Genomic DNA, 27,064 nt, shown 5'->3' with positions numbered 1-27,064 from the left:
TTGACAGCATCAGCTATTTTTCTTCTATTTGTTTTCACCTAGCCGTCCAGTTATGTGTCATAGCCTATCAGTGTTAGACTACTTGTGGGAAAAAAACCAAATATGACATTCTAAAAAGAGAGGGTCAGCTAATGTCTTTTCCCTTGAAAGTTACCCCATCATTAGTTTTCACCAGACTCTCAAGATTGCATTTCTTTTTTCATCTCTTTTTATAACTGAGAAGAACCAAGGAAATCTCCAGTAGGAAACAGAGCCAACTGATTTAGGGCAGTTCATTTTAGACAATGAGAAACAGGAAGTTACCCTCTACCCAGGTCCAGATATTTAAAAGAAAAGAAAGGATACCTGAAAACTTCATTTTCTAGAGTGTAGTCTTTCCTTGAAGAACCGATGGCATTGTGTGTTGCAGAGATTTTAGGGGAGTTATAGAGAGCAGATTCAATTGGTATTTAATTCCGAAGCATCAGCATTTTAGCTCAGATTTGAGCCAGCACTAGTCAGTTACCTGCAAGGAAGCGGAGCTGGTTCTTCACTTTCATCATTCCATCACCAGAGCCTCCGATACACTCATCTTCATCATCGCCGCAGTCTCCACTTTCAAGCCCTTCCTCATCAAGGTTTTTATCCAAAACTCTACCCTTGGGCACAGACATGGTCCTCAGGAGCTGAAAGAAAACAACCAGGATTGTAGCAGCTCTTCATATTTCTCAGGCAGGGCTAAAACAGTGTGTTATTAACAGGAGGCATTAAAAAATGTTAAAAGAGTTACATAGAGGTTTTAAAAATCATTTTCAAACTTAAATAGACGTACACTGCTTATACTCTCTAGAGTTGCATACTTCTGGACCCTTCCATAGCATTTGATATAATTCTCCACCCTTCCACTCTACTTCCACCATCCAGTAGCCAGAGTGTATATTGTATCAGAACGTTCCCACGTCTTAAGTTCCTGAAAGCCTCCATGGGAGGAGAATTTACTGATGAGGAACTTAAGACATGATAGGCAAGGCATATTTATAGGCTGAGAGAACACCACGTTCAGAGAAGATGTTTATGGAAGCCCTCTCTAACTATATTTACATTCACTAAATTAAAGCAACAAGCGCATCCCACCAAATGAAGAGAACAGCAGTGACATTTTATACATATTTAAATGAATACTTATAATTCATTGCCTCGTATTATGCCCTGACCACTAGAAAAACTTTAAAAATATCTCCCGCTTCCACAATTTCAATAAGATGCTTTGAAATTCATTTGGCTTCATTGTAGATCATATGCCTAATAAGAGGCATGTCTGTTTTGCCCTTCAGTTTCTGGATTTTCAGTCACACAATCAATACCTTTCTAATTTTATGGTGACTCCTGCCTCCCAAATGTCTCTCCATTGACTCAGAGGCCCAGCTCACAGCATGAGAGGTCTCTGAGAGCAATTTTACTTTTCCTCACCCTCTCTCTCCAAGGCTGTAATCCAACATCTTCTATTCCTCCTCTAGCTTCTGCCCCATCATCCATTTTTAGTTCTAAATCTCAGTCCCACCTTCCATTTTTAAATAATGGACAACAAAAGATGTTGGATATGCAGAAAGTGAGATTTCTGCGATTGCAGAAGAGGTATCTGGAAGAAAAAAATGCTGCATACATAACACAGGCACATCTTGGTTTCTGTGGCTTCCACTGTCTGAGTTCACTGTCACTGCAAAATATACTCTTATGTTCTCCACCTGTGATTTAGCTGTTACACCATGATCTACTTGCAACAAGCTACGCATCACAGAGAAATATGACTGCAGGTTGGTTTCTCTTTTTAAGCAAAGAAAGAAAAGTCCACAACAAAAAGTTGGTTCTTTACTGGCCAACGACCTCTAATGTTGTCTGAGAAGTGAAGCCACCTCCCATCTCCCACTCCAGCAGCACCTCCACCCTGCTGCTCTAAGGCATGTGCTTCGCTACCCCACCTCCCAACCCCACACATCTAAACGTATAATACACACACACGCAGTAGGATAAGATACACCAGTAGTTCTCTAACTTTTAGAATTTAGGACCCCTTTATACTCTTAGTGGGAATCCCAGGGAACTTCTGATTATATATAGTTATATCTATCCACATTACCATCTTATAACTTATAACTGAGAAATTTAAAAAAATATGTAATAACTAATTTAAACGTAACAATAATAAACCCATGATATGTTAACATAAATAGCATTTTTGGAGTTGAGGAAGATGGCGGAAGAGTAAGACACGGAGATCACCTTCCTCCCCACAGATACATCAGAAATACATCTACACGTGGAACAACTCCTACAGAACACCTACTGAACGCTGGCAGAAGACCTCAGTCCTCCCAAAAGGCAAGAAAGTCCCCACGTACCTGGGTAGGGCAAAAGAAAAAAGAATAAACAGAGACAAAAGAATAGGGACGGGACCTGCACCAGTGGGAGGGAGCTGTGAAGGAGGAAAGGTTTCCACACACTAGGAAGGCCCTTCACGGGCAGAGACTGCGGGTGGCGGAAGGGGAAAGCTTCGGAACCACAGAGGAGAGCACAGCAACAGGGGTGCAGAGGGCAAAGCGGGGAGATTCCCGCACAGAGGATCACGGCCGACCGGCACTCACCAGCCCGAGAGGCTTGTCTGCTCCCCCGCCGGGGCGGGCGGGGCTGGGAGCTGAGGCTAGGGCATCCGTCGGAGTGCAGGGAGAGGATTGGGGTTGGCGGCGTGAACAGAGCCTGCAGGGGGTTAGTGCGCCTCGGCTGGCCGGGAGGGAATCCGGGGAAAAGTCTGGACCTGCCGAGGAGGCAAGAGACTTTTTCTTCCCTCTTCGTTTCCTGGTGCGCGAGGAGAGGGAATTAAGAGTGCTGCTTAAAGGAGCTCCAGAGACGGGCGCGAGCCGCGGCTAAAAGCGCGGACCCCAGAGACGGGCATGAGACGCTAAGGCTGCTGCTGCCGCCACCAAGAAGCCTGTGTGCAACCGCAGGTCACTATCCACACCTCGCCTCCCGGGAGCCTGTGCAGCCCGCCACTGCCAGGGTTCCGTGATCCAGGGACAACTTCCCCGGGAGAACGCATGGCGTGCCTCAGTCTGGTGCAACGTCACGCTGGCCTCTGCCTCCGCAGGCTCGCCCCACACTCTGTACCCCTTCCTCCCCCCGGCCTGAGTGAGCAAGAGCCCCCGAATCAGCGGCTCCTTTAACCCCATCCTGTCTGAGCGAAGAACAGACCCCTCCAGCGACCTACACGCAGAGGCGGGGCCAAATCCAAAGCTGAACCCCGGGAGCTGTGAGAACAAAGAAGAGAAAGGGAAATCTCTCCCAGCAGCCTTAGGAGCAGCGGATTAAAGCTCCACAATCAACTTCATGTACCCTGCATCTGTGGAATACCTGAATAGATAACGAATCATCCTAAATTGAGGAGGTGGACATGGAGAGCAAGATTTATTATTTTCCCCCCTTTTCCTCTGTTTGTGTGTATGTGTACGCTTCTGTGTGAGATCTTGTCTGTATAGCTTTGCTGTCACCATTTGTCCTAGCGTTCTGTCCGTCCGTTGTTTCATTTTTTTGCTTTTAAGAAACTTTTTTCTTAATAATTATTTTTTATTTTAATAACTTTATTTTATCTTACTTTTATTTTATTTTATTCTCTTGCTTTCTTTCTTTTGACTTTTTCTCCCTTTTATTCTAAGCCATGTGGATGAAGGGCTCTTGGTGCTCCAGCCAGGCGTCAGGGCTGTGCTTCTGAGGTGGGAGAGCCAAATTCAGCACACTGGTCCACAAGCGACCTCCCTGATCCACGTAATATCAAACGGCAAAAATCTCCCAGAGATCTCCATCTCAACACCAGCACTCAATGACCAGCAAGCTACAGTGCTGGACACGCTATGCCAAACAACTAGCAAGACAGGAACACAACCCCACCCATTAGCAGAGAGGCTGCCTAAAATCATAATAAGGCCAAGGACACCCCAAAACACACCACCAGACATGGACCTACACACCAGAACACAGACACCAGTCCCCTCCACCAGGAAGTCTACACAACCCACTGAACCAACTTTAGCCACTGGGGAGACATACCAAAAACAACGGGAACTACGAACCTGCAGCCTGCAAAAAGGACACCCCAAACACAGTAAGATAAGCAAAATGAGAAGACAGAAAAACACAGCAGAAGGAGCAAGGTAAAAACCCACCAGACCTAACAAATGAAGAGGAAATAGAGGCAGTCTACCTGAGAAAGAATTCAGAATAATGATAGTAAAGATGATCCGAAATCTTGGAAATAAAATAGAGAAAGTGCAAGAAACATTTAACAAGGACCTAGAAGAACTCAAGAGGAAACAAGCAATGATGAACAACACAATAAATGAAATTAAAAATACTCTAGAAGGGATCAATAGCAGAATAACTGAGACAGAAGGACGGATAAGTGACCTGTAAGATAAAATAGTGGAAATAACTAAGGCAGAGCAGAATAAAGAAAAAAGAATGAAAAGATCCGAGGACAGTCTCAGAGATCTCTGGAACAACATTAAACGCACCAACATTTGAATTATACGGGTCCCAGAAGAAGAAGAGAAAAAGAGAGGGACTTAGAAAATATTTGAAGAGATTATAGTTGAAAACTTCCCTAATATGGGAAAGGAAATTGTTAATCAAGTCCAGGATGCACGGAGAGTATCATACAGGATAAACCCAAGGAGAAACACGCCAAGACACGTATTAATCAAACTATCAAAAATTAAATACAAAGAACAAATATTAAAAGCAGCAAGGGAAAAACAACAAATAACACACAAGGGAATCCCCATAAGGTTAACAGCTAATCTTTCAGCAGAAACTCTGCAAGCCAGAAGGGAGTGGCACGACATATTTAAAGTGATGAAGGAGAAAAACCTACAATCAAGATTACTCTACCCAGCAAGGATCTCATTCAGATTCCATGGAAAATTTAAAACCTTTACAGACAAGCAAAAGCTGAGAGTTCAGCACCACCAAACTAGCTTTACAACAAATGCTAAAGGAACTTCTCTAGGCAAGAAACACAAGAGAAGGAAGGGACCTACAATAACAAACCCAAAACAATTAAGAAAATGGGAATAGGAACATACATATTGATAATTGCCTTAAATATAAATGGATTAAATGCTCCCACCAAAAGACACAGACTGGCTGAATGGATAAAAAAACAAGACCCGTATATATGCTGTCTACAAGAGACCCACTTCACACCTAGGGACACATACAGACTGAAAGTGAGGGGATGGAAAAAGATATTCGATGCAAATGGAAATCAAGAGAAAGCTGGAGTAGCAATTCTCATATCAGACAAAATAGACTTTAAAATAAAGACTATTGCAAGAGACAAAGAAGGACACTACATAATGATCAAGGGATCAATCCAAGAAGAAGATATAACAATTGTAAATATTTATGCACCCAACATAGGAGCACCTCAATACATAAGGCAAATACTAACAGCCATAAAAGGGGAAATCAACAGTAACACAATCATAGTAGGGGACTTTAACACCCCACTTTCACCAAAGGACAGATCACCCAAAATGACAATAAATAAGGAAACACAAGCTTTAAATGACACATTAAACAAGATAGACTTAATTGATATTTATAGGACATTCCATCCAAAAACAACAGAATACACATTCTTCTCAAGTGCTCATGGAACATTCTCCAGGACAGACCATGTATTGGGCCATAAATCAAGCCTTGGTAAATTTAAGAAAATTGAAATCGTATCAAGTATCTTTTCCAACCACAATGCTATGAGACTAGATATCAATTACAGGAAAAAATCTGTAAAAAATACAAACACATGGAAGCTAAACAATACACTACCTAATAACGAAGTGATCACTGAAGAAATCAAAGAGGATATCAAAAAATACCAAGAAACAAATGACAATGGAGGCACGATGACCCAAAACGTATGGGATGCAGCAAAAGCAGTTCTAAGAGGGAAGTTTACAGCAATACAACCCTACCTTAAGAAACAGGAAACATCTCACATAAACAACCTAACCTTACACCTAAAGCAATTAGAGAAAGAAGAACAAAAAACCCCCAAAGTTAGCAGACGGAAAGAAATCATAAAGATCAGATCAGAAATAAATGAAAAAGAAATGAAGGAAACAATAGCAAAGATCAATAAAACTAAAAGCTGGTTCTTTGAGAAGATAAACAAAATTGATAAACCATTAGCCAGACTCATCAGGAAAAAAAGGGAGAAGACTCAAATCAATAGAATTAGAAATGAAAAAGGAGAAGTAACGACTGACACTGCAGAAATACGAAGGATCATGAGAGATTACTACAAGCAACTCTATGCCAATAAAATGGACAACCTGGAAGAAATGGACAAATTCTTAGAAATGCACAACCTGCCAAGACTGAATCAGGAAGAAATAGAAAATATGAACAGACCAATCACAAGCACTGAAATTGAAAGTGTGATTAAAAATCTTCCAACAAACCAAAGCCCAGGACCAGATGGCTTCACAGGCGAATTCTATCAAACATTTAGAGAAGAGCTGACACCTATTCTTCTCAAACTCTTCCAAAATATAGCAGAGGGAGGAACACTCCCAAACTCATTCTCTGAGGCCACAATCACCCTGATACCAAAACCAGACAAAGATGTCACAAAGAAAGAAAACTACAGGCCAATATCACTGATGAACATAGATGCAAAAATCCTCAACAAAATACTAGCAAACAGAATCCAAAAGCACATTAAAAGGATCATACACCATGATCAAGTGGGGTTTATCCCAGGAATGCAAGGATTCTTCAATATACGCAAATCAATCAACATGATACACCATATTAACAAATTGAAGGAGAAAAACTATATGATCATCTCAATAGATGCAGAGAAAGCTTTTGACAAAATTCAACACCCATTTATGATAAAAACCCTGCAGAAAGTAGGCATAGAGGGAACTTACCTCAACATAATAAAGGCCATATATGACAAACCCACAGCCAACATCATCCTCAGTGGTGAAAAACTGAAACCATTTCCACTAAGATCAGGAACAAGACAAGGTTGCCCACTCTCATCACTATTATTCAACATAGTTTTGGCAGTTTTAGCCATAGCAATCAGAGAAGGAAAATAAAAGGAATCCAAATCGGAAAAGAAGAAGTAAAGCTGTCACTGTTTGCAGATGACATGATAGTCTACATAGAGAATCCTAAAGATTCCACCAGAAAACTACTAGAGCTAATCAATGCATTTGCTAAATAGCAGGATTCAAAATTAATGCACAGAAATCTCTGGCATTCCTATACACTAATGATGAGAAATCTGAAAGTGAAATCAAGACAACACTCCCATTTACCACTGCAACAAAAAGAATAAAATATCTAGGAATAAACCTCCCTAAGGAGATAAAAGACCTGTATACAGAAAATTATAAGACACTGATGAAAGAAATTAAAGATTATACAAATAAATGGAGAGATATACCATGTTCTTGGATTGGAACAATCAACATTGTGAAAATGACTCTACTGCCCAAAGCAATCTACAGATTCAGTGCAATCCCTATCAAAGTACCACTGGCATTTTTCACAGAACTAGAACAAAAAATTTCACAACTTGTATGGAAACACAAAAGACCCCGAATAGCCAAAGAAATCTTGAGAACAAAAAACGGAGCTGGAGGAATCAGGCTCCCTGCCTTCAGACTATACTACAAAGCTACAGTAATCAAGACAGTATGGTACTGGCACAAAAACAGAGATACAGATCAATGGAACAGGATAGAAAGCCCAGAGATAAACCCACACACATATGGTCACCTTATCTTTGATAGAGGCAAGAATATACAGTGGAGAAAAGACAGCCTCTTCAATAAGTGGTGCTGGGAAAACTGGAGAGTTACATGTAAAAGTATGAGATTAGAGCACTCTCTAACATCATACACAAAAATAAGCTCAAAATGGATTAAAGACCTAAATGTAAGGCCAGAAACTATCAAACTGTTAGAGGAAAACACAGGCAGAACACTCTATGACATAAATCACAGCAAGATCCTTTTTGACCCACCTCCTAGAGAAATGGAAATAAAAACAAAAATAAACAAATGGGACCGAATGAAACTTCAAAGCTTTTGCACAGCAAAGGAAACCATAGACAAGACCAAAAGAAAACCCTCAGAATGGGAGAAAATATTTGCAAATGAAGCAACTGACAAAGGATTAATCTCCAAAATTTACAAGCAGCTCATGCAGCTCAATAACAAAAAAACAAACAACCCAATCCAAAAATGGGCAGAAGACCTAAATAGACACTTCTCCAAAGAAGATATACAGATTGCCAACAAACACATGAAAGAATGCTCAATATCATTAGTCATTAGAGAAATGCAAATCAAAACTACAATGAGATATCATCTCACACCGCTCAGAATGGCCATCATCAAAAATCTACAAGGAATAAATGCTGAAGAGGGTGTGGAGAAAAGGCAACACTCTTGCACTGTTGGTGGGAATGTAAATTGATACAGCCACTATGGAGAACAGTATGGAGGTTCCTTAAAAAACTACATATAGAACTACCATATGACCCAGCAATCCCACTACTGGGCATATACCCTGAGAAAACCATAATTCAAAAAGAGTCATGTACCAATATGTTCACTGCAGCTGTATTTACAATAGCCAGGCCATGGAAGCAACCTAATTGTCCGTCATCAGATGAATGGATAAAGAAGATGTGGCACATATATACAATGGAATATTACTCAGCCATAAAAAGTAACGAAATTGAGTTATTTGTAGTGAGGTGGTTGGACCTAGAGTCTGTCATACAGAGTGAAGTAAGTCAGAAAGAGAAAGACAAATACCGTATGCTAACACATATATATGGAATTTAAGGAAAAAAATGTCATGAAGAACCTAGGGGTAAGACGGGAATAAAGACAGAGACCTACTAGAGAATGGACTTGAGGATATGGGGAGGGGGAAGGGTAAGCTGTGAAAAGGAGAGAGTGGCATGGACGTATATACACTACCAAACGTAAAACCGATAGCTAGTGGGAAGCAGCCGTATAGCACAGGGAGATCAGCTGGGTGGTTTGTGACCACCTAGAGGGGTGGCATAGGGAGGATGCGAGGGAGGGAGAGGGAAGAGAGAAGAGATATGGGAGCATATGTATATGTATATCTGATTCACTTTGTTATAAAGCAGAAACTAACACACCATTGGATAGCAATTATACTCCAATAAAGGTGTTAAAAAATAGCATTTTTAATGAAAAATAAACATATTTTCCCCTGACATAAAACCATTAGAAGAAGGGTGGCATTGTTTTACATTTTTGCACATATCTTTAATATCTAGTGTCATATGACAGCTGGATTGTCATATCTGCTTCTCCCTTCAATCTGTTGTTATATGTTGTTTTGGTTGAAACATCTGCAGAAAACCCAGCCTCTCACAGGTATGTAACGGGAAAAGAGAGAAGTACTTAATAGCCTTTTCAGATAATTGTGGATATTTTTCACTGATAACTACATAAAAATTCAACAAGGAGGAAAGGTTACTTGCAACGTTGAATACGAAACCATATAAATAAACTTTTCATGTTCTGTTACATTAAAATCCATTGGTATGTTTCGAACTTTGTATGGGCCTTTTACCCATTTTGTCTCATCATGCATGGATCATCCGGAAAATATTGGTTTACTGAGTTCTGCAGGTCTTCCAAATGTTGAAATCTTTCATTATATGATGTCAAAAAATCACATTGATTGGGCTTCCCTGGTGGCGCGGTTGTTGAGAGTCCGCCTGCCGATGCAGGGGACACAGGTTCGTGCCCCGGTCTGGGAAGATCCCGCATACCGCGGAGCGGCTGGGCCTGTGAGCCATGGCCGCTGAGCCTGTGCGTCCGGAGCCTGTGCTCCGCAACCGGAGAGGCCACAACAGTGAGAGGCCCGCGTACCGCAAAAAAAAAAAAAAAAAAAAAAAAAAATCACATTGATTAACATCACCTGCAATCTCATTTAAAAAAGTCTTTTAAATATTGGGAAGCTCTCAAGGTCATGGTGGTAGATACAAGTTTCCCAAAATTTTAATTTTCTCTTGAAAGTTCAAATGGTATCCTTGGCAACAAATACTGTCAGTTTTTCCTTTAACTGTCAGGCTCTCTTTGTTCCTTTCGAAGAAAATGGCTAGCAAATACTGATGTCTGTATAACCATCGTTTCTCAGTCATTACAGAGGCTAGTTTAGCTCATAGCTTAAATAATCTCACAAGTGCGTTTCCTTGAGACACATATCAACAGTTTGCAGCAGAAGTACCTTAAACATACGTCAAATGTCATAACACAGAATATTCTTTAGAAGTATACTCAGGCGTTAAGGTTTAATACATTAATCAGTTTTACTGCTTCAGCAATGATATTCTTAAGTGAAATGCCTTTTATTTTCCTGCACGTGGATGCCAGTGAAGAGTACAATGATGACGAGCACACTTTGGTGCCACTGCCTTGATTCATACTGTGGTGCCAACAGTTGTACTCACTATTGCTTCTGCAGCATCAGTGCAGATATCAGCACAGTGGAAAAGGCAAGTAACAGTATTGTGGTGCAAGTAATTTTGACCTTGCGGATCCCTGGGTTTCATAGACTACCAGGGTTCATAAACTATTCTTTGAGTACTACTAACCTAGACTATAATGTCATTTCAGTTTGACCAAAATACCCCAACTTCTTCTATTACCATTATTTCATATGGGAAAATTGCTTTTGACATACGCATTTGAAGGTCAATTTTGAAAAATGCATCCTTCGTGTATGTCATGGATTACCTGAATTAGAACTGTTCACATAAGGGGAATCTGCGGTTAGATACAGCTTTGTGAACTTTCTCTTTCTCAAGCATGTCTCACATCTGCGCCTTTCATTAATCCCTTCAGCAAACATTAATTGAGCACCTAACGTGAGTTGTTTTCATTTCTATTGAAAGCACTCCATCCTTTCAAGCCAAGTTCAAATGTCACTTCCTTAATAAAGCCTTCCTGGCCACCACAGATAGTTATTATAATTCTCCCTTTCCCTCTTCCAGCACTGCTCCCTTTATCTGTACCTCCTAAAGAGCACTTTACGTATGCAACCTGGTATTATTTATTTGTACACGTGGCTTCCCTCCACCACCAGACTGTGAGCTGCCCAGGGGCTGTGCCTTATTTACCTTTGAACCCCACAGCATTTAAGGCAGTGTCTGGCACATAGTAGGCACTCAATAAACGTGCTATTGAACTGAAGCAAGATGAAGTGGCATGGCATCTTTAATTCTTTAAAGGCTACTTCCACAACCTCATGAAAAAGGAGAAAGCCAAAGCCCACATGAATTATAGAAAAACTTGTGAATGAATAACTAAACCCTTTTGGACGACCCTGGCTAAGATCTGTAGCTAATCTTTGAGAGGCCGTTTTCCAACCTCGTGTACAATGCCCCCAGTATTCTCCGGTATTTCAGTTTTTTTAAAGTGCAATTTAAAAAAAACTTTAAAACTTTGCCAGTGAAATTACTTCTTTAGTTCTCAAATGACTCCCATTTTGGAGACAACTTCAGCATTGAAGAAGGATTACAGCATACTTTCAAACCATATTACACAGACATCTGCTGAAGAGCCTACCCCTCACACATGAACAAAACAAATCCAAACCTAGAAAGCTATTGTTAATGCAAAAGTCTCAAAGAGTCCGAAGCTCCAGAGTGTTGAAAGAAGGGTAACGTGTCAGAGATGAGGAATTACCAGCAAGGACCGTGGATTTAGCATAGCCTGGAATTTGGCACAGAAATCAAATAAGCTAATTACAATTCACAATATTGACCGTTTTGTTCCCTCTCTCACTCTTTACAATGTCTTCCAGACTGAACGCTCACTTTATAAAAGAAAAGTTATGAGGGATTTGCACACAAATCAGTTAACTTTAGGTGCCTGATACTTCTGATGAACTGTTTGCCATTTTCAAAGGACGGTATCCTATTAGCTTTTTAAAAGCCAGGGCTCGGAATAATGATTATCAATGTAAACTATCTTATTAAAACACCGATGATTTTACTCCACGACCCCCAGAACCATTCCCTAAACCTGACATTTCTGCCGTGCACTGTTTGGCCCTCCTTAGCAGGAAGTACACGAGGCCTTCCCGCTGCCCAGCTTTTTCCACAGTTTCTACCCTCCTTGCGACTCTGACTCACATAAAATTATCATGGTTGCTTAAATATACAATCAATTTTTATTTTATAATCGATATTTTCATTATGTAAGTATTAATGTAATACAGAAAGAGGAAAGGAAAGAGAAATAAGGGGAAAAAAACCCAATTCCCAAACTTTAAGAACCAATGTTTGTGTTCTCTGGGGTAGCGTTGTTACTAATGTCTATATTTCTACACGGTTGAACTTGCATTTTAGAATCAGACTGACTTGGGTTAGAATTCTGGGTTTTCCCCTTATTAACTTCTTTCTTTCCACTTACTAACTTTGCTGCTTAATCTCCCTAAATCTCAATGTCCTCATCGGTAAAATGAGGAAAATAATGCCTGCCTCATAGAATGGTTGTTATGAATGTGATACATGAAATGCTTTAAATGCGTTTAAAACACCTACACAGTGCCCCTCAGGGATCTACCCATTTTCCTAATGTTGAAAATATTACATTGCTTCTAGTTCTTTTTGCTCTTATAAATAAAGACGGATCAATCATCAGGAGCATTCCATAACTCCTGCCATAGTTTTCCTTAGTTTCCCGCCAGTAGGATTACTGGGTCGAATGGTATGTACATTTTTATACACCATGGGAGTGAGTCTTCAATTTCCATAAGAATCACCTAGGATGTTCGTTAAAAACTCAGGCTCCCAGGCCCCACCCACAGAGCTTCTAACTTAGCAGGTCTGGGGTAGAGCACAGATCTGCACTGTTAACTATATGTACCCCTGCCCCTGCCCCAACCTTTCTGTGAGTGAACCACAGACCACACTTTAAGAAACGCTGCTCCAGGGTCACTCCACTTCCCAGAAATCTGGTGAAACCATCTTTGGACAAGAGTCACCTCAGCCCCACGTGTGTTTGAATTCTTAATGCACGTTCTTCAGACCATTTTATAAAAAAGTAAATGCAATCAGATGATTTCCTTTTCACTTAGGCATGGACATCGTGACCCTTTGTCTTTGTAGTTAATGAAAATACCCTTGTGTAAAGTGAGTGACTTTGTTTGATTAGAAAGGGAAATATTTAAAGCTAGCCCTGGAACAGGTACTCAGGGTTGTGTGATAAAAGGAAACAAAAAGCCCGGAATAATTACTTAAGAAAATTAAAACCACAGCATAAGAGGAAAAAAGGCTTTCTAGAATACAGCAATTTCATGTTCTTAAAACCATAACCAAGATAACAAAAGAGCACTGCAGCATGGGACGATGTGATTTGGCCAAAGCTCTTTTCATGCTTGCTTGACAGCAGAACAAAGATCAAACGACATACTTGTTGTTCTTAGGGGGATCAAATATGCTGAAATTAGACAGCGAGAGCAGCAACTCTTGATCTGTCTGTATGGTATAAGTAATGTGCCTCTTGGAATTACCTTGATTGCAAAGATATGAACCTTATCAGCCACACACTGTGCTAGGACTTAACATATGTTCTCTCATGTAATCCTTGAGTCTGCACCATCAATTTGTGTAATAGGGAAGATTGTCATCCCCATTTCCCACGTCAAGGGAGGCTCAGAGAGGGGATAAGAATTGACCAAGTTACTCAGTAAGTGATAGTGACCTCATTAAAAATATAGTCTTCTGCTTCCAAGTCCACAGGTGCTCAAAAAAAGAAAAAGCTCTCTTAGGTAAAGACATCAACTAATGGGGACTTCGTTCACATCTTTTGCCATCCTGACTTCTTTACCTAAGATAATTTCCAGTTCAATCTCATTTTCTCAGACGCTATCCATGAACTATACTTTGATGGGAAGCCTTTTGTTATTGGGCCGGAGAGCTGGGAGGGGGAGACAATGACATCGGATGCCTCCTGCTTGTTCTTCTCAGCCTCGCCATCTACTTAAATAACCAAACCATCTCATCACAAACAGGTTTGTTTTGAAAAGCTTCAGACAGCTGGTTAGAATAGAATGAAAAATTCCATTGCTGCTGTTCCATGGTTAAGAGTTTTCTTGACTTTAAGCTCTTCAGCATTTTAAAAATAAAGGACAAGTAACAAGAGTAGATACTACAAATATGGGGCTTGGTACATATTTTGAGGATTTAGCTGGTTTTGTCTCTTTTGGCTACTCACATACCTCTCTCTAGGCATTTTAAAAAATATCTGGAATCCAGGTTTCATTTTAAAGCTATTAAGCTGGGCTTACAAAACTGATTTTGAACTATTTGGATGCCCAGCTTTATCCAACCTGCAAGGAATGCTTTGGGGGTTCGGCTTTCCATGTCCACAGCAATGTAAATACATGCTTTACTGTTTGTATTTGAGTAGCATAAGCTAATGTGAAACAAATGTGTGACTCCAATGAGTCCCAGCTTTGGGGGAATGCCATTATTATTTATACGCTGTGCACATCCACAAGACCTAGGGCACGTGACCTCTGCTTTGCATGCACACTTTCTTTGAACGAATGCACCAAACCACAGCCACAACTAATTGGAAACAATTGCGACTCCACACATTTGAGGAGAAGCCAGAACCAAAGTGTATAGGGCTAGAATGAATGGCTATATATGCACTTCACACATTGCAGAGGCAATAAAGTATAACCCTTAAGAGTGTGAGCTTTGGAATCTGACCCGCATGGGTATGAATCTCTACTCAGCCTACTTACTGGCTGTGTTACTTTTGGCAAGTCACTTAACCTCTCTGAGCTTCAGTTTCCTTGCCTGTAAAATAGACGTTAATGCTATTCATTAACTTTGCAGGGTTGTTGAAGAATTAAGTTCAACAGCACCTTTCACCTTTCACAGTCCCATGTATCCTTCTTTCATAGAACTTTCCACAGTTTGTAATTATATAGTCCCCTGTTGCACCCCGACTAGACTAAAAGAAGAAATAATGGTCTGTTTCAATGTGCTGCACGGTGTTTGGTACAAAGTAAATGTTCAAAAAATACTCATTAAATGGATGAATGAACAGATAAATAGAATGCAGATAAAGTGCTTAGCACGTTGCTTGGCAAGGTAATTAGTTCTCGAACATGTTAACCCTGTTGCTAAGGATAATGATGATGATCTTGAAGATGAAGAAAGGGAGGAAGAGGAGACGGAAGAGCAGTAGCAGCCACTGAGGCAGACACGAAGAGCTTAGTACACATGCCTCGTGAAGCACAAGTAACACCCCCTGGCCAAACACTGAGGCACCAGAAAAAAAGGGTGGGTGGAATTTTTGTAAGAGTCTGGGGAAACCCTGCTGGATGCTCCCAGTCAGATAAGGGTCTGTGCACTGAGGATGCACACAGAGATGTGTAGTAATAAAGAGCAATGGGACCCGGCAGAGGCTGTGCTTCCATGTGGTGCCACTAAGAAGGCCACCCACACCCAGATACACTTTTGCCTGGGCATTGCTTCCATGTCTGCCTCTTATCCACAGCACACACTTTCTCTACCACTTCTAGCTTCCCCGATTCTTACTTTACGTTTGTTAATGTAGCCTGGAAACTTGTGAGAATAAGTCCTCCCAACTCAATAAATACCTGGATAGTAAAACAAACCAGGGTGTGAAAGAAGCAAACTCGGGATGAAATTAAAACTATTTTGGTGGGGCTCGCTCCCAGTGGCAGAAATGGTTCTCTGCAGTTAGGAATCTGTCCACTGCCTTAAAATAAAAAAATTTACAATACTATTACCAATAGCTTAGAACTGTATAGAGCTTTACGCTTTTCCAAGAGGAGGCAAAGCACGGTGGTTAAAAGCTCACACTCTCTAGAGACAGAAAACTTGTGTTCAAATCTATCGTTTACTAGCTTTGTTATTATAAACAAGTTATTCTTTAACCTCTCTGATCCTTATATTTCTTATCTATAAAACGTGTATAATAATACCTATACCTATCTCCCACATTGCATTGTCATGGGGATTAAATGAGGTAAACCATGTAAAGGATTAAGCTTAGTATCTGGCACACAGTAAGTACTTACACAATGTTATATTAATATTATATATTAAAAATATGTTTATAAGACCTGAATCTCTGAAGAGGATGAATTCTGAATTTTCGGTTCCAGTTAACATTCAATTATGGTCTGGGTAGGGCTCATTCTGTGGAACACCGTAGGCTCTCAATAAATCTTAGTTATTGTGTCATTACTATCAGTATTTCATTATTTTTATAATTAAAAGTAGGTCCATATCTGTTTTCTCAGTTGATCCATCCCGGACCCCTGTGAGGCAGCAAGGCAAGTATTATTAGCTTCATTTTACAACTAAGGAAATTGGAGCTGAGAGAGATGTGAGGCAACGTGCCCACTTTTATCTTGAAAAAGTTCAAGGGTAGTTACTGTAAAGTGGTTAGGATTTGGAATGGGGCCAGGGAGGAGGGCTTGTGTAATCCAGCATTAAATTGGAAAGGGCATGGCCCTGGGACTAGCACAGGGCCTGACACAGAGCAGGTGCTTAGGAAATGCTTGGAAACTGAAAGAATAAATGAACCAATGGGCTAACAAAATAAATAAGCAATTTATTGACCGACTTTTTTTTTTTTTTTTTTTTTCGGTACGCGGGCCTCTCACTGTTGTGGCCTCTCCCATTGTGGAGCACAGGCTCCGGACGCGCAGGCTCAGCGGCCATGGCTCACGGGCCCAGCCGCTCTGCAGCATGAGGGATCTTCCCGGACCGGGGCACGAACCCGCGTCCCCTGCATCGGCAGGCGGACTCTCAACCACTGTGCCATCAGGGAAGCCCTACTGACCGACTTTTGATTCTCTCAATCTCTCTCTCTTCAACCCTGGTCTGATATGCCATTGCTATTGCTCTGGTATGGAAATAGCTGATTCCTGCCAGGCAGCCCTGGATACACTGAGGCTGGACACATGTACAGATAGACTGAGTGACTGACTGCCAGGGGGTCCCATATTCCCCTCCAGCTGAGGCAGCCCTCTCCTCTGATGAAGCAGGGCCAAGTGAAAGAGGAAGGCAGGAAATTGATCTTTTTAAGCAAATGAACCAACTAATTCAAAGGGATGTGGCCAACCAAAGCACTAAGTGGCTGAACGTGGTTCCTGAGGCCACCTGGTGAGCCCCTTCCAATCCCCAGATGAGTACTCTGTTTGCTAGATCAGTTGGCCTACTGTGTGTTAGTTCTGTGCTCTGTAATGACCTCCTTTAGAGTCTTTAGCATTACTATAATAAATCTCATTTTAAGGGTCCAAAAGCCCCACAAAACACAGAAGCTGGCTAGATAAGGCTGATTGGCCAGGTGTGGCAGCCAGATGCAAATACAGCAGGGTAACCTTGCAGGCCACCAAGTCCAATTTCCCTCTGAAGGCATCTGACCCTGGCTACCACCATGGCTGAAGGTTAGTGACTTTTTGTCCCTATGTCAGTTTTAAATTGTGAAAAGCCTCAAAAATGAAATATACCTTTTTTCTGGAAGGAAAACTTACTTCGAAGACATCTGCGAAACCCCGCAGCACCACTTGGTTTCCAAAGGATCGCCGTAATTAGATGAGGGCCACTGACAGAGGATAAGGGTCCCAGGGTGAGAGTATACCAAGATATCACGTTTCCTCAGGGAACTGAGGTTTCACAGACATGATTTGTGCATTTACTATTGTCTTAGTGTATAAATCTGATTCATTCCAAATAGACTTTTTGTGGTTATACTTTTGGGAAATGAGAATTCTTACCTCTAAAAATAACCTCTGTGTATGAACCACAGCAGCTATGTCATCAAGCACAGGGCCTTAAGAGTCAACCGAATGCGTCTGGCCCACCAAGGATTAGTGAGATGCCTCTAGTTTCCCTGTCAAAGCTTCCTGCCTTTAAAGGCTAGGTCTAGATCAGGATTTATAAATAGGTTTTCAGCGAAAACCGTTTTCCTTCTCTGGTGTACTATATGAAAAATATGAAGTTAAAATACGTTTCAGATAATTAAGGCTGCACTGTATTATTCTGAAGTGTAATAAATGGCCTGGTGCATCTGGTACAAATAAATTAGCTGGGATTTGATGAAAAACCAGATTCTGAGTTTCTAGTTATTATTTCCTTGGAGGTCAGAGAGCTTCAAACATTTCCCTTTCCAAGTTTTAGGCTATAGATTCCTAAGGGGGAAGGAGGCTCCCACAGGAACATGAGTAAAATTATTTTAGTATTCATATCTAATCACATATTTTTAAAGGTTGAAATAGAAGCAGCAAAAGAATGGTGCTCTTCATCAATGTTCATAGCAGCACTATTCACAATAGCCAAGACATGGAAGCAATCTAAATGTCCATTGACAGATGAATGGATAAAGAAGACATGGTGTATATATAGTGGAATATTACTCAGTCATAAAAAAGAATGAAATAATGCCATTTGTAGCAACATGGATGGATCCAGATATTATCATATTAAGTGAAGTAAGCCAAAGACAAATATCATATGATATCACTTATATGTGGAATCTAAAATATGATACAAATGAACTTATTTATAAAACAGAAATAGACTCACAAACATAGAAAACAAACTTATGGCTATCAAAGTGGAAAGGGGAGGGGGAGGGATAGATTAGGAGTATGGGAATAACAGATACACACTGCTATATATAAAACAGATAAAGACCTACTGTAGAGCACAAAGAACTATATTCAATATCTTGTAATAACCTATAATGGAAAAGAATCTGAAGCTGTACACCTGAAACTAACACAATATTGTAAATCAACTCGGGTTAAATTTAAACATGACATTCTCACAGCATTTTCTTTATTTATGATCATGATGAATGAGGAGTGTTGTTCAATGGCATTTTACAACAGGCTACCAGTCTGATTCTGCAAGTTTGGAAATCAGTAATAAATACTCAGAGAATTCTCAAAACAAAAAAGAATGGTGCGTTTGTATATTTTTTAGTGTCACTCCTTAAGTGAAGATTAACTTAAGAAATGCTTGGGTAATTCTTTTAAATATGAAAAACTAGGATGTGTACTAAAACAGTGCTTTGTGTGGTAAACACAGCATTAAAGATGCTAGAACAATTGACCCTTTCTTAATCCACCATGTACAGGTTTTGTAACACTTTGGTCACAGAAGACAACTAGAGAGAGCATTGGAATTTTACGAGGGCCACTGGCATCCCTAGTTGTGTACTGCAGCTACCAAATGATTATACCAAATGATTAAGTCCTTCCTTATCATGGTGTAGTTTTCCTTTCTGTACCTTGAGTGATTTGAATGGAGTAGTCAAACGGTGGATGGAGGAATGTGAAATGGAACTGCCGTTGTTCCCCGATAGCAAAGGAATTCGAGCCCTAGTTTTTTTTTTTTTTTTTTTTTTTTTTTGCGGTACGCGGGCCTCTCACTGTTGTGGCCTCTCCCGTTGCGGAGCACAGGCTCCGCGGCCATGGCTCACGGGCCCAGCCGCTGTGCGGCGTGTGGGATCTTCCCGGACCGGGGCACGAACCCACAGGCGGACTCTCAACCACTGCGCCACCAGGGAAGCCCTCGAGCCCTACTTTTTTGGTAACTGTTTAGGACGCTGCTTTAAAGGAAATCACTGAACACTGTAGGATGACTCCAGCGTGGCCATTAACACTTTGAATATATTCACTACCTTGCTGGAATTGTATTATTTGGTCAGATGGTCTTTTAACAAAATTCACAGCCATTTTACATCTACTTCTTATTGACATTGGTGATCATTCTTCCAATTTTGGCTTAGTCACTTCTAGTTTCAGAAATTCCAGCTGCAGAATTTTCTACTGGGTTGATTGTGTATAGTTACAAAATACTTGCTACTTAGCATTTGGCTAAACTATCGTTCACGCTCACCTTTCATCCCCACATAAAACACTCACTAATGTAGTATATCTAAATGCTTGCCATTTGGTAGCAAATCTTAGATTAATTTCACTTCTCTGAAGTTAAGCACAGAGTTGGAGTCTAGTACAGATACAATCATTTTCATTCCCATCTGGGTCTCTCTCATCATTGCTTCTTATGCTTAAATTCCAAACCTCATCAAGCATTTCTCCTATTGGCTCTGCCTAGGAATCCATTCCTCAGACAGGCCCCTTGTTTTTTCCTAAGAAGCTCATTAGAATTTAACCACAAAGTCTGGGAAGAGCACCATGTAACCAAGTCAGCTAATCTGTACTCAGTGTCGGGCAGGGCTTGATTCTGTGCTATTTTGGTGAGGTATATGTCCCAGAGATTATGGTGAATTATTTTCCCCGTTGGCTCTCACTGGTGCATGGGTTATGCACATTTTGCTTTGCTCCTAGGACTGAAGTGCTTGGCTGGCTGTCTTACCTGGATTTCTTCTCTATTTCACAAAACTATTTGGTGATGATGGTGGTGATAGAGTAGCAGGAATAGGAGAATGTAAGTGTGGGAGGGGAAAAGGACAGCTTATAACAGACTGCAGCCAACACACATTCATAGTTTCACCTTTCTTTGTTTCTCTTCACGGAGCTCAGTAGGTAAGAATGTCTTGACCAATTCTAACATGGGCTTCTCCACCATCTTCTGAGATTCCTTTTAGTCATATTCAATTAACATTTTGTTAAATAAACACCTGTTTCCCTCCCCCACAATGTTTAACCCCTTTTGATATACCAGGTAATATGCACACATTCTGAACATCCTGTTTGTTCAATATACTTCTGGATACAGCCATGGTAATTCTCATCTTTGAAGAAATTAACTTGCATACCCTAGCTACATGCAACAGGTAAGGAGATGGCTGGGAAGCAGAGAACCTACCTCCCAGAGAATGGTGTCCAGTATCAGAAATGGAGATATTAGATGTATTGAGCACCCAGAAGTGCTCAGCATTATATTCAACATGTTACTAAGGGAATCAGGTCATAGACCTGGAATGTTAAGTGAGTTAGAAAGGACCTGAGAGATATATCGTCCGTCCAATCCCCCCATTTTACAGATGAGCATAGCAAGCCCACACACACAATTGTTAGTAGAGCTTTTCAACACACCAGTGCTGCAAGTAATGCTAGCTTTCTGCCTAATCCTTGGGGATATCACAGGAGAATCAGTTGAGAGCAGGTAAGATAAGAGAGTGGCAAAGGGACTTGAGAGTTGCAAAATGCCTTTAGTTACAGAAAAAAGGGCAATGAGGTTCTTCTTCCTGGATCCTTAGCCAAAGCTGGTCAGAGCACAGGCTAGGAAGAGGATAGCATGGCCCCTGGGAACATGTGGCAGCCGATTTCCAGGTTGGCATGGGCAAGAGATAATAATATAGAACATGGAGCTTGCCCTCAAGAAATACATAGTCCACAAGGAGTTCTTCTCTAGAAGGTTTGAAAAGCAGTGGAATAAAAGCTTCCAAAGTCCTCATCTTATCTGCTCCTGATTAGGTGGATAAATCCACCTGCCAAAGTATTGGTACTTCCTTATTTTCTCCCATTCATCTCTTCTGTCTATTCCCAAGTAATTCTGGTTGAAAACATCTCAGAGAGGCTTAATCATACTGAAATCCTTGCATTTGCATTCAATTAAACATAATTCCATTTTGTTTCCTACTCTCTTTACTTATGCACATTTAAGTGCTTGATGAATTTTGTTAAAACAAATGGTGAATTCCTAAGTTATGGTGGCTTTCAACTAAATTGAAACTTCAAATATGTTGCTGTCCCGAAGATTAGATTTGGTGGGCTGGTTGTAATTTATACATCTTTAAATAACAACTATATTTAAGGACTACCCTGACATTTCAGATGGTCGACATCTTGTGTTTTCATGGTTCCAGAAAGAGACAGGGATATATACAGTGTAACCATCAGTGAAGTTATATGTAGTGACTCTACAAGTTTGAACTAAATTCCAGCATCATTACCCGTGAGTTAATAGTGCAGAGACCTTCTGCTATAAATGCACCACCCACAACATCAGGGACAAAGTGTCCAACAAATTCACACACTTGGGTACTCACACTTATGCAGATACCTTAATTAATGGAAAACAAGTGTACAACTGCCGTAATTAGTAATATAAACCTAGAGGGCCACAGGGGTTTATAGGAGGCTGCTGTTTCTGCTAAACAAGTTCTTCTCCTTCCCAAAACATGTCCCTACTCCACATCACTCCAGCCTGACTTGTTTCTTATTCTAGTTATACCAGCCAGAAAAAAGAGTTTTCCATCAACTCAACTGGGAAAATAGCTCCATCACTTTTGTCATTAAGATAATACCTCCTTTATGCAAGCAGAACCTGTACACTTAGAAACACTACCTTCCTTTTAGAGGAGCACAATCATTCCCTGTATTGCTTTGTGAGATTCCACTTTCTAGCTCTATGTTAAATAATTATCCAAACCTACTATTTCTCACAGCTCTGCATTTAAAATCAATGACAAAGGGAGAATTATGAAAGCAGTGAGAGAAGCAACTCATCACGTACAAGTAATAATCAACAGGATTAACAGCTAATTTCTCATAAAAAACTAAGAAGCCCAGAAGGCAGTGGGAGAAGAGATTCAAAACACCGAAAGAAAAAAAAAAACCCCAAAACTGTCAACTAAGAATTCTATATCCAGCAAAACCGTCCCTTAAAAAATGAAGACATTCCCAGATAAACAAAAGCTGAGGGAGTTTGTCGCTATTAGACATGCCCTGTAAGAAATCCGAAAGAGAATCCTTTCAGCCTAAATGAAAGGATACTAGACAGTAACCCAAAAGCAGTAGGAAGAAATGAAGAAAACTAGAAAAGGTAACTCCATAGGATGTTGTTATTATTATTACATTTTTGCTTAGTAAATACTTTTTCCTATTGCTTTTAAAGGACAATTGCATAAAGATATAATTAGAAATATGTGTTGATGGGCTTAAAAAGATGTAAACTGTATGACAATAATAGCACAAAGGAGGAGAGAGGGAACAAAGCTATACAGTAGTAATGTTAAGTTGGTATTAATGCAAATTAGATAGCTATAAATTAAGATGTTAATCCACAGGGCAACTACTAATAAAATAATTTTTTAAATGTAATAAAGTGAATGACAAGGGAATTAAATGACAAACTAGAAAATATTTAATACAAAAGGCAGTAATGGAGCAACAGAGAGAAAAAAAGAGACATAAGATATGTAGAAAACAAATAGCAAAATGACAGATTTAAATCCTACTGTATCAGTAATGACATTAACTAATTGGATTAAACTCTCCAATCTAAAGGCAGAGATCTAATGATATACTGCCTATAAGAGATATACTTCACATTCAAAGACAAAAATAGGTTGAAAGTAAAAAGATGGAAAAATATACTATGCAAAGAGTAACTGAGAAAGAGCTAGAGTGGCTACACTAATATCAGATAAAATTTATTTTAAGACAAAAACTGGTACTATAGACAAAGAAGGTAATTTTTTAAAAGACTGAGGGTCAATACCAATAATTCACAATTATAAATGTATATGTATCTAACAACAGAACTTGAAAAGACATGAAGTAAAAACTGACAGAATTGAAAGGAAAAATAGTCAACTTAAGAATAGTAACTATAGATAGTAATACCCCATTTTAAATAATGGAGAGAGCAACTAGACAGATGATCAACAGGCCATAAAAGACTTAAACAACATTATAAACTAACTGGTGCTGAGGAAACCGGATATCCATAAGTAAAAGAATGATTTTTAATCCCTACCTCATATCATATACAAAAATTAACTCAAAGTGACCAAAGGCCAAAATGTAAAACAATAAAGCTCTTAGAGGAAAACACAGAGGTAAATCTCTGTGAACTTCGGTGAGGCAAAGCATAAGTACAAAAGAAAAAAAATAGATAAATTGGACTTCATCAAAATAAAAACACTATCAAGGGAGATTGGGATTGACATGTATACACTATTGATACTATGTATAAAACAGGTAACTAATGAGAACATACCATATAGCACAGGGAACTCTACTTAATGCCCTGTGGTGACCGAAATGGGATGGAAATCCAAAAAAGAGGGGATAGGGACTTCCCTGGTGGCACAGTGGTTAAGAATCCGCCTGCCAATGCAGGGGACACAAGTTCGAGCCCTGGTCCGGGAAGATCCCACATACCTCAGAGCAACGAAGCCCGTGCACCACAAATACTGAGCCTGTGCTCTAGAGCCCGCGAGCCAAAACTACTAAGCCCATGTGCCACAACTACTGAAGCCCGCATGCTTAGAGTCCACGCTCTGCAACAGGAGAAGCCACCGCAATGAGAAGCCCACACACCGCAACGAAGATTAGTTCCCGCTCGCCACAACTAGAGAAAGCCCGCGCACCGCAATGAAGACCCAACGCAGCCAAAAATAAATAAATAAATAAATGAGGGGATATATGCATATGTATAGCTGATTCATTTTGCTGTACAGTAGAAACCAACAAAACACTGTAAAGCAATATACTCCAATAAAACTCAGTTAAAAATCACTATCAAAAAAGTGAAGACAACTCACAGACTGGGAAAAATTTTTTGCACACCACATATCTGATAAGGGTCCTGTATCCAAATTATCTAATGAACTCTCATAAGTAAAAAAGAAAAAGACAACCCAATTTTTATAATGCAAAAAGGATCTGAGTAAACGTTTGCCTAAAGAAGATACAGAAATGGCCAATGAAAAGATATTCAACATCGTGAGTCATTACTGAAATGCAAATCAAAACCACAATGAGCTATCACCTCATTGGATGAAGCTTGAACATATTATGCTAAGTGAAATAAGCCAGTCAAAAGGACCACATGTTATATGATGCCATTTATATAAAATGTTCAGTATAGGCAAATTCATAGAAAGTAGATTAGTGGTTGCCAAAGGCTGGGGGAGGGGAGAATGGGGAGTGACTGCTAATATTATGGGGTTTCTTTTTGGGGTGATGAAAATGTTCTGGAATTAGATAGTGATGATGATGGTGATGGTTGTACAACTTGGTGAATATACTAATAACCAGTAGATCATACATTTTAATAGGGTAAATTTTATGGCATGTGTATTTTATCTCAATAAAAAGAGAAAAAAGGGAAGCAACCAACTGGGAAAAGTTTGCAACCCCATATTTAGAAATAAAATTCCTATTGTTGGCATTACAGAGGTCACTGAAAATTCTACTCTTTATTGATACGACTGGGTGTCCCCTCCTGTGAAAAGATATATTCTTGGAATAATTTTAAGGGAAAACCTTTATTTTATTTTTCTATTTCAATTTGCCTGAAAATTATTATACCAGCACGTCAATTATCTTATTACACCAAAGTCTCAGTGACCTCAGTCTTCCACAAAAATCTTTCATGGATTTGCTTTCAGTACTCATTCAGATCACGGAAAGTGTGTCACACAAGGAGAAGGGCCATCAAGGAGACACAACATAGCTAGTTCTCATATGACAAGGGCCCACAGAGTTTTAGGACATGAAGAAACAATGGAAACAAGAGTTCACTAAATAGTTGTCATTTGGCTAAATTCTTGAGGTAGAAAATCAAAACGATTCCTAAACCATAAATAATGTATTGGAAGGTTATGGTTTCCCGGGAGAGTTGAATTCACTCTTACTGTTAATAGTAATAGGGGAGGAGCTTCAAGATGGCGGAAGAGTAAGACGCGGAGATCACCTTCCTCCCTACACATACATCAGAAATACATCTACACGTGGAACAACTCCTACAGAACACCCACTGAGCACTGGCAGAAGACCTCAGACCTTCCAAAAGGCAAGAAACTCCCCACGTACCTGGGTAGGGCAACAGAAAAAATAATAAACAGAGACAAAAGGATAGGGACGGGACCTGCACCAGTGGGAGGGAGCTGTGAAGGAGGAAAGGGTTCCACACACTAGAAGCCCCTTCGCAGTTGGAGACTGCGGGTGGCGGAGGGGGAAAGCTTCGGAGCCCTGGAGGAGAGCACAGCCACAAGGGTGCGGAGGGCAAAGCGGAGAGATTCCCGCACAGAGGATCGGTGCCGACCGGCACTCACCAGCCTGGGAGGCTTGTCTGCTCACCCGCCGGGGCGGGCCGGGGCTGGGAGCTGAGGCTCGGGCTTTGGTCGGATCCCAGGGAGAGGACTGGGGTTGGCGGCGTGAACACTGCCTGCAGGGGGTTAGTGCGCCACGGCTGGCCGGGAGGGAGTCCGGGGAAAAGGCTGGACCTGCCGAAGAGGCAAGAGACTTTTTCTTGCCTCTTTGTTTCCTGGTGCGCGAGGAGAGGGGATTAAGAGCACTGCTTAAAGGAGCTCCAGAGACGGGCGCGAGCCGTGGCTAAAAGCGCGGACCCCAGAGACGGGCATGAGACGCTAAGGCTGCTGCTGCCGCCACCAAGAAGCCTGTGAGCAAACACCAGTCACTACTGACACCTCGCCTCCCGGGAGCCTGTGCAGCCCGCCACTGGCAGGGTCCCGGGATGCAGGGACAACTTCCCCGGGAGAACGCACAGCGCGCCTCACGCTGGTGCAATGAGATGTGGGCCTCTGCTGCCGCAGGCTCACCCCGCACTCCGTGCCCCTCCCTCCCCCCGGCCTGAGTGAGTCAGAGCCCCTGAATCAGCGGCTCCTTTAACCCCGTCCTGTCTGAGCGAAGAGCAGACGCCCTCCAGCGACCTACACACAGAGGCGGGGCCAAACCCAAAGCTTAACCCTGGGAGCTGGGCAAACAGAGAGGAGAAAGGGAAATTTCTCCCAGCAGCCTCAGGAGCAGCAGATTAAATCTCCACAATCAACTTGATGTACCTGCGTATCTGGAATACCTGAATAGACAACAAATCATCCCAAACTGAGGAGGTGGACTTTGGGAGCAAAGTTAAATATATTTTTATCCCTTTTTCTCTTATTGTGTGTAGGTGTATGATTCTGTGTGTGATTTTGTCTGTATAGCTTTGCTTTTACCATTTATCCTACGGTTCTGT

General features: G+C 40.8%; 1 protein-coding gene across 2 annotated transcripts in view; it reads right to left on the bottom strand.

Annotated features, from left to right (window-relative positions):
- The window catches only part of GPC3 (glypican 3), a 449,578-nt gene that overhangs the window by 64,090 nt on the left and 358,424 nt on the right, over window positions 1-27,064 (bottom strand). For both annotated transcript variants that reach the window (XM_067722649.1, XM_067722650.1), the window contains exon 7: window positions 506-665. In XM_067722649.1, the coding sequence (XP_067578750.1) occupies window positions 506-665 (160 nt within the window). The remainder of the gene's footprint in view (window positions 1-505; window positions 666-27,064) is intronic.

This window comes from Pseudorca crassidens, chromosome X, assembly GCF_039906515.1.
Source record: "Pseudorca crassidens isolate mPseCra1 chromosome X, mPseCra1.hap1, whole genome shotgun sequence".
NCBI lineage: Eukaryota > Metazoa > Chordata > Mammalia > Artiodactyla > Delphinidae > Pseudorca > Pseudorca crassidens.
This window is presented reverse-complemented; position numbering and strand designations above follow the sequence as displayed.